We start from the raw sequence: 10,000 nt of genomic DNA on the forward strand, positions 1-10,000 counted from the left end.
CCCCTTATTTTCTTCTAACTCACCGTACGGCCGTTGATGGGCTGGACAGGGCGGTAGTTGTCTTCAATGTGGTGGTCGTGATCTCCGAGAAGCTTGCGGAATTCCTCAAGCTGGACGAGAGAGAAAGACACTTCATGACATGGTGTTGGTTTTTGATATAATGATAATAATGCTGAACTGGTGATCGTTATAATCGCCATACTTCATATGATTAGCATTATCATAAAATCGGCACTATAAATCATTATCAGTGATAAATAATATCTCTATACCTTTAATATTCATCAGCATTCTGAGAGTATTTGTAGATCTTTATGATTTTATCCCACTGACCTGATGCTCGGAAATGCTTATGGGCTCTCGGAAAACAGTCCAGGTGACGACCTCATTGCAGGTGGGAGTTGTCAAGGAACCTGAGTACCTGTAGAAGGTGTTGGTGTCCGGCGGCAGGAGGTCTTGGAGGGGGAACATCGTTGCCAGGTGTTCTTCGTCACCTACAAACCAAAGGTGAGTTGAATCGTAATGCAAGGTGAGTATAGAATCCAGAGATGAGTATTTGGACTGCAAGAGAAGTTCTGCACAGCGCGATATATTACCAAATAATAGTTGCTGCAATGTTAGACTTCCTTCATTTCCAAGGCTAATATAGCAGTCACATATATATTGCAGGATGTTGCATCCTGAAGTTTGTTGCCACGTACACACCTGAATTCGGAATAGTGGCAAGCCCTTCGATGATTGGCGTGAGACTGGGATTGTCGACCAGACCGCCCAGGAGCATAATGCCCAACACAGCAAGGCCGTCATCGTGCGCGACCGCTTCGGTGAGGGACCCATACTCAGTCTTGAAGTGCACCAGATGAAGCTCGGCAGCGTATCTGGACGGAGAGGAAGCACGTAGGTAATGTAGACGTGGTATATGTCAATACATGGTAGAGTCCGAATTTTTCACTTCCTTCTTTAACTTACGCGACCCCATTGAGTGTGTGCTCGGATCCCTGTGTGCTGACGCTGCCCCAGTGGAAGTGAAACTGGGCGAAAGTGTATTGGCCTCCCAACTCTCCGCCGCTGATTGAGGGGAGCTCCGCGACGTCTGTGATGGTCCATGCAACCTTGGCTGGAAGAGGAAAGGAAAACAGGCCTTCAGAAACTGCAACAATGGCTCACTTTAAGGCCAAAAGAACTACATTTCTGGATCTTTTATACAAATTGTCAAGTCTATCTTAACATCTATCAAGATGGAAAGTTGATTGTCAACATTGCTATCACTTCCACATGAAATTATTAACCCACATTTAATCAACTCTAGATATAATTGTAGGGAAAACAATCGTAGCCAAAATTGATTATTTGACATTTGTCTGGTTATTTTTAATTTCAGGAACTGGTTAGAGACTGGCCTTTAATATCTCATGAATCAGAGACATAATTGGCACCGGCCTTATTGTTAACATGGGATAAAAGTGGTAATAAAACCTGAATGTCCATTGTTTTCAATCATGAGATCATCAGGGACGGTGTCGTATTTGTCCAGCACCCAAGCGTCGGAAGAGCTCTTAATAGTGGCTTCGAGTCCATTCAAGGCGATCGGGGACTGACTGCTGCCAGCACAGTAATTGGGAAACAGCGTCGCCCAGTTCTCGGGACCTGTCGAAGATGCGGAAAAAATATTTTACATCGATGACAAACTGTCTTCTCAGTTAGGATTCTAATTACAAATTTATAGCAAAGGAAATTTCGAGTTCAAACCATGTTGAGTTCTCCAATTCAATTCGTATTTTTGTCCGCACAAGTTACACATAACACAGGTAGCGAAACCTCCGTTTAGCCTATTTAACTCAAAAGCACTTTCCCAAGAGTATTCTCAGTTCTGTTAATGTTATGAACTCTGTGATTATAAATCAAAGATGGGGTTTATGATTATATTTCTGGTTATAATGATAATATTGAGCAAATTTTACAATTAGTAAGCTGTACATAACTATATTTGATATCTCACAGTGCAAACTTACTGGCTAAATGCGATAACATCATTTGACCCTGTCTGTGTGATATTAATTGTCAGTATCTTTTTAAATTATTTAGCAAAAACAATGTTGAAAATTTATAGAAAAAACTGTTGATATTTGCAGTGAATAAAGGTGATGAGGTGGTGTTAAGCTCAGCACTTGCCAACTAGAATTTCCATGACGACGGAGTGGCGCTACCTGTGTTACAAGTACCTTTGCCTGCACGAAATACAGTAATGCCATCAGCTGATATTTACCTCCTTCACCCTCGTAACTCCATGAAGGTGCCGCAGGAGGGGCAGTTGTAGGAGCTAATAGGTAGTAATGAAAATATATATACATTAGCTTTAAACAGGATAAAAAATATATATATGCATGCTATAGCAACTATGAGTAGCAGCGACATCAATTGCTGAAAAGTTTTAAGCTTCTGAAGAAATCTGCAGTATAATGGCTGAACATTCTTCTCTTGTGCACATTACTATTGTCTTATAAGGTAAGGAACGAGCTCAGTTAATCATCAAAAAGTTGAATAACGTATACTGTACCACATGGAGAATGAAATTTAAATGTGTCGATCCGTGAATATATATATATATATATATATATATATATATATATATATATATATATATATATATATATATATATATGTATATATATATATATAATATATAATATATATATATATATATATTATATATATGAATGTGTGTATATACATATGTTTATATAGAGATATTTTTATTACTCTGAAGATGAAGATTAAGTAATGTATGAGGATAACCAATGATAGATCATAAATCTGTATATGAAATTGTGACAAATAAATATAGGAGTCGACACTTACCGAATCGAAACAACTTTCAAAAAATGAAAATTTGCTCGACACAAATGACAGAAAATGACGATTACTAAACCGAACGCGGAAATTAAACTAGAAGCACAGATTACGGCGGTTAAGGTGATTCTCCGAAACGCGCTTTTCGCTTCGAGGTAGACAAAAGTTGTGGCATTCGCTTGTAGAATATCGAAGAAAGCATTTCACACAACCGAAAAGAGAGAAAAAATAGGAAAGAAAGCGAGGCACACACAGAAAAGGTCACTCCTATGCCACTATAAACTTTCTGTTGATATTAAGATTAATATTGATTAACACTGTCGCATTTATATTCACACTACAATAAAAATAAGAGAAGACATTACGATTTGCTAAGAAAATCCAATATAAGACAAGACATCCCAGCAGTGAATAGCTATTTAAGTATCTAATTGGGATAAGGAGCGTTGACTCAGTATAATCCATTTATTTTATTATATATATATATTGTTATGTTAAGAATCATAGCAAGGAAAACGAAACCCGGTTAATTCAAAGGCTAATCAAGAACTCGTACTTAACTGTGATTCCTCATACCTTTTTTCCTCTGAAGCTCCTTGGCTCTGCATATCTCAGCTTTCTGTTTCCATCATATTAGGTCATTCATATTCTCTTTCAGCTCGTTCCTTGCTGGTCACCTGTGAAGACGGTAGATACAATAACTTTCCATGGACAAATTCATGTTCGGCTAATAACCTGACGCAGTACATATGCTAATGTCAGCTGTATTCTAAGATGCAAAACCCAAAATACTCATCTCTTCCTCAGCAAAATAGGCTTCTCTCGAAAATGGCCATTTATGTTTGATCATTGAAATACTCTTTCTAAAGTGCTTATTGATAGCATCCTAAGGGAGGGCAGGTCTAATTCTAACAATGCATCACACGCAATATGAACAGAGGAATTCTAATAGGGTATTATATATATATATATATATATATATATATATATATATATATATATATATATATATATATATATATATATTCATAAGAAGGCACCCATAAATGCATACACACACACATTTATATGTATATATAAATATATATATATATATATATATATATATATATATATATATATATATATATATATGTATATATATATATATATATATATATATATATATATATATATAATTATATATGTATATATATAGACATATATATAATTCATATAATATATATATATATATATATATATATATATATATATACATATATAATCATATATATATATACATATATATAATTCATATAATATATATATATATATATATATATATATATATATATACTACATTATATTATATGTATGTGTGTGTATGTACAAATAAAACATACACCCAAATATGTATGTATATATGTATATGTATATTATATATATACATATATATACATATATATATATATATATATGTAGGTATATATACATATATATACATACATACATATATATGTATAATATATATATAAAGATAGATAAAAATGTCTGTATATATATTTATATAAATATGTATATATATATATTTATATAAATATGCGTATATATATACATTTATACATATATACATGCATATATATACAAATGTATATAAATATATGCATATAAACATATATGCATACCTATGTATGGAAACAATGCACTACCGCATTTTTATCATGAATATATAACCTCTCTGTTCGGGGATCGATCCCGCGCCGCCAGATCGTAAGGCGGCTGCTCTATCCATTACTCCACTACTCACTAAAAGGATTGTGCAACCAGGCGCCATCTGGCACCATGGATTTTACCTAACTACTCATACCTGAGTAAGTATAGCGAGATTTTACACACAATCCCCGTGAGCATTTGGGTCTTATAGAAAGCAGATCAAACCCCAAATCAGATAACCTGAGGTATATTAATGAAAGATGGAAACAATGCACTACCGCATTTTTATCATGAATATACAACCTCTCTGTTCAGGGATCGATCCCGCGCCTCCAGATCGTAAGGCAGCCGCTCTATCCCTTACTCCACTACTCACTAAAAGGATTGTGCAACCAGGCGCCATCTGGCACCATGGATTTTACCTAACTACTCATATCTGAGTATATGTATATTACATTATACACACAGAGAGGTTATATATTCATGATAAAAATGCGGTAGTGCATTGTTTCCATCTTTCATTAATATACCTCAGGTTATCTGATTTGGGTTTTGATCTGCTTTCCAAAAATCTCGCTATACTTACTCAGGTATGAGTAGTTAGGTAAAATCCATGGTGCCAGATGGCGCCTGGTTGCACAATCCTTTTAGTGAGTGGTGGAGTAAAGGATAGAGCGGCCGCCTTACGATCTGGCGGCGCGGGATCGATCCCCGAACAGAGGGGTTATATACTCATACCTATGTATACATATATACATATAAATATGTATATATATGTATATATATACATTTAAACATATATATATACACATATACTTATAAATGTTCATGTATATATATATATATATATATATATATATAGATATAGATAGATAGATAGATAGATAGATAGATACAGATAGATGCATACATCTAAATGTATAAATGTATATATGTATATATACATTTACACATATATATGTGTGTATATGTGTGTATATGTATATATATATATATATATATATATATATATATATATGTATATATATATTATAGATAGATAGATAGATAGATAGATATACACTCATAGATACATTCAAACATGCACAAACACACACACACACATGCACACACACACACACACACATACACACACACACACACACACACACACACACACACATATATATATATATATATATATATATATATATATATATATATATATATATATACATACACATACATATATATAATATCTATGTACATGCCCTTCCTTGCCAAAACTGACATAATTTGACTTCTAGAAATAGGAATTATATAACGTTCTATACCATGTGAATATTGTAAGAAGCTGAATAATTGATGCTTTTACCTCAAAACGTGGCCGGTCTCGCTCCATGCTGTGAAATTTACAATTTTCACGAAGCGAGCTCTGCGCGCGCATGACAATCTCGGGAAGCCGACTTGGCCCTCGCCGCGTCTGCTCGGCCAGGGAGCGACCGGGTATTGCAGTGATCGCTGCGGGAGGCGAGACGCAACTGCCGCTCACTGGGGCTCACTGCTACATTTTATCTTCTTGTGACGACCCTTTGCAGGTGCGTCGCCGGTTAGGAAACGCACATCCTTTTTTTAGCAACAGCTCATATGTGCCAGCATAGAGAATGAGTAGATATATACACACCTATAATTTATGTGTGTGTGTGCAAGAGAGCCAAATGTAGGACAGCTTGTCTTCCCGCATGAAAGATTGGTATCTCGACTTTTTACTCCACCTATCTCCTATGTTCGAGCCAAAGAATCGATTCCTCATTTTGACCAAATCCTAGATTCATCCTGAAACCACTTACCATCTAGGCCTACATCCAGACAGCACGGCGGAGTGTTGATGTCCAGCAGAACAAACAAATCCTCCCCTCATTGACGAAATCCGTGGCTGGATGTTGAAGTTCTCTTTGAGGATCGAGTTCAAAGGAGAGTTGTAATGAACACAATCGTATGTTCTTTTTTCATTGTCTTCGTGGTTTATATGTTGTGCACGCCGAATCCATCTACTTGATTTGTCCTTCTCGTTTTATCTTTCGGTTTCTTAGGTCTTGAAATTTATATTTTTGACCATTTTCATTGAACTGATATTATATTTTTTGTTCTTTTATGCTTTAGTAACGTAGCATAATCTCATTAAACGTTTTCTTTTACTTTAGTCCACTAAACACAGTTTCACGAATTCAGCGTAATATATATATATATATATATATATATATATATATATATATATATGTGTGTGTGTGTGTGTGTGTGTGTGTGTGTGTGTGTGTGTGTGTGTGTGTATACGTTCATTTGTTCATTTATTCATATGTGTGTATGGGTAATTCATTAACAGCAATGGCAATGTAGTTGTTTGTACATATTATTTCTAAATAAGGTATCAAAAATTTATATGCATATTCATATGCATATATGACTTCAGTTTCCGTCGTTCACATGTCCTTGTTACCCTGACGTTTGTCGATTAAGCCGCCAGATGGCAACAGCAGGGATAAAATTTGATGTATTTTAAGCAAAATTGGTATATATATTTGTGTGTGTACGTATGTATTTACACACATACACATACAGATACACACACAAACACACATACATATATATACATAGATATATATGCACAAACACAAATATATGCAAATATATGTATTTGTATATATATATATATATATATATATATATATATATGTGTGTGTGTGTGTGTGTGTGTGTGTGTGTGTGTGTGTGTGTGTGTGTGTATACATATATATATGTATATATATATATATATATATATATATATATATATATATATGTGTGTGTGTGTGTGTGTGTGTGTGTGTGTGTGTGTGTGTGTGTGTGTGTGTATATATAGGTATATGTATATATATATATGTATGTATATATGCATTTATATACATATATATGTATATACATAACATATTCTTTTTTTTGTCTGTATCGCTTTGGAGTATCCTCCAGAACTGCAGGGTGTATCGGAGTGTCGAATTCTGTGGTACTGATTATGCATTAGTTGTGGCTATCCTCGGAGTCCATTTCCATACTCCCTGTCGGTCCAATGATCATCCTATGGTGTTTCAGGAGGATAGGATTACGGGAGGATATCATTGGTCGTTTTCCAGTTCACATAACCTGATGGACCCTGTACTCTTGGTGAAAGCCCAAGAGCAAGACAAAATCTCATCTTGCAAGATACACTGGAAGCTACAGATCAGACTGTCACTTGCATCATTCTCTCGTGCGCACGACTCGGTCACTGCTGAGAGGAGACAAGGAACAGTTAATCACGAATTTTGAGCTATTTCATATGAAATGACCTTATACCAAGCCCTCAGAAAGCTGAACTCCAAGCCTTTCTCTCGGACGACTGCAGACACTTGAATCACCCAATAAATTCAACTGAAATCCATCATAGCAACACCTGCTATGCAAACCGTTCAGTAAAGGATCATGGGTATGTATACCATTTGATAAACCCATATTCATACTTATAAGAGAGAAAGCCAATGGCTTTACCGGAAAGAGGAAGTATAGGTGTTGATAAACGTGAGCTACATTTACATGATTTCGACTATTGTGTATTTAGCAAAATCAACATTCGTTCCTCTGGCAATATTTTATTGCGAACGTCTCGCCCATAACCCCTTCAGATGAGGAGAATGACTACCCTTGCCTGCCCCTTTTGATTACACAGTTTTACCGAACGACTGAACATCGGCCCAGGTGAAATAGTTTACAAAACCTTTGTCAAGGGTGTTTGATATAACATTTCAAATCAAAAATTATTTTAAAAACTGTCAGGATATCATAGAAAATAAGATTGATATCTTATCGTGTTGAAATGTTTCGCGCAAGGTACAACACATAGCACCTGAAATGACGATAATAAATGCCCTGTTTGAATAATTAAGAAATGGGCACCATGTATAATAGGAAGTTCTGTGTAAATTACTGGATTATACCTGCAACAAACCTGGACAAACTATAGCCAATGAAAACCTCAGTAAATTCTGACGTCATTTTTTGTGACCAATAAAAACTCATTTTTGGGGAAATCTGTGCACTCGGCCATAAAACGACTTGAGTGCGTGTCTGCCACTGTGTGAAAAGGTATACGTGTGAAATATTGATGTACTGAAAGCTGGCTGAAAGTTTTAAAATTCGCATAATACATATATCGGCAGAAATGCAACCACATCGAGGACTTATGACGGTGAAGTATAAAAACGGAGGTGCGACAATAGAAGGTTATATTAATCAAATGCGAGTAACAATAAGTCTTTACGTCTAATATTACAATAAACACAGTATTAGTGAAAATTATAAATGGTTAGGCATAAGTTCGTTGTCAATTGCATAAACCACAACTGATTCGGTGTACAAGTACAGCGTGTGCAACCTATTCGGCCTAAAAGAATTAGCTGTTATAATAGGATTATTTAATATATGCTGCGCGGCCTCAAAATGGCCGCCGCGGCATTATGGAAGTAGCCGCTTATACGTATATAAATTCCACCTTACATATGACGGAAAATAAGAATAATTAACTGTTTCCTTTTTGATGTTAATCATCACTAAGGTTTGTAAATTGTTTCTTAAATGCAAAGAAGGTTTGTTTGGGAGTGACGACATCCGTGCTGAGCACGTGGATAACAACGATCGCTTGACAACATTTTATACGGTCGCATATTTCCGTTTGTTTTTAGCTACAATGTTGGAAACTTAAGGGGTATTTTTTCATTCCAAACTTAAATAAAAATTAAGGAGTGCGATTACGGATAGGTAGAATTTCCTGAGTTTCTTGATCGAGATCCAATAATTCTTCACGAGTGAGGCACACAAAAATTGCCTTGATATCATTTAACAAATGAAAATTATATATATATATATATATATATATATATATATATGTGTGTGTGTGTGTGTGTGTGTGTGTGTGTGTGTGTGTGTGTGTGTGTGTGTGTAAGTGTGAGTGTGTGTGTGTGATGTTGTGTGTTGTGTGTGTGTGTTGTGTGTGTGTGTGTGTGTGTGTGTGTGTGTGTGTGTGTGTGTGTGTGTGTGTGTACATTTACATTATAATTCAATGGTGCTCATTCAATAATACGTGAGGAATTCAAGAACAGTAATTCTTTACCTCTATATTTTACAAGAATTACTAGTTATGGGCCTAGTAATTCATTGTTTCGTATGTGATAAATATTTCGCTTGATCTCGATAATGCATAATCCTTCATGTCGGAGTAATATATCAGTTATTCAACTGGAATGTGATTCATAAGCTGTGTTACGGTGATACTAATTCCCTGTAATTCTGTGTATATATAAGCATCATTATCTGTTTTTTGTACACAGGTTTCGAGGTAACTAGAATCTCAGTGCAATATGAATGATTTAGCATGTCAGTTTTTGAACGATACCGCACATTCTTTGAAAAT

At 35.2% G+C, this 10,000-nt stretch overlaps 1 protein-coding gene across 2 annotated transcripts in view; it reads right to left on the reverse strand.

The window, feature by feature from the left end:
- Positions 1 to 6,055, reverse strand: part of LOC113817163 (carbonic anhydrase 1) — a 6,714-nt gene extending 659 nt beyond the window's left edge. Inside the window, exons 1-8 of one of the 2 annotated variants that reach the window (XM_070137772.1) lie at positions 5,897 to 6,055; positions 3,412 to 3,527; positions 2,267 to 2,320; positions 1,477 to 1,647; positions 970 to 1,117; positions 706 to 878; positions 334 to 494; positions 24 to 110 (exon numbers count right to left, since the gene is read on the reverse strand). In XM_070137772.1, coding sequence (XP_069993873.1) covers positions 24 to 110; positions 334 to 494; positions 706 to 878; positions 970 to 1,117; positions 1,477 to 1,647; positions 2,267 to 2,320; positions 3,412 to 3,424 — 807 coding nt within the window. In that variant the 5' untranslated portion in view covers positions 3,425 to 3,527; positions 5,897 to 6,055. Of the gene's footprint in view, positions 1 to 23; positions 111 to 333; positions 495 to 705; positions 879 to 969; positions 1,118 to 1,476; positions 1,648 to 2,266; positions 2,321 to 3,406; positions 3,528 to 5,896 lie in introns of both variants that reach the window. The other variant, XM_070137771.1, reaches the window with a different exon arrangement.
- Between the last annotated feature and the right edge of the window lie 3,945 nt (positions 6,056 to 10,000).

This window comes from Penaeus vannamei, chromosome 23 (genome assembly GCF_042767895.1).
Source record: "Penaeus vannamei isolate JL-2024 chromosome 23, ASM4276789v1, whole genome shotgun sequence".
NCBI lineage: Eukaryota > Metazoa > Arthropoda > Malacostraca > Decapoda > Penaeidae > Penaeus > Penaeus vannamei.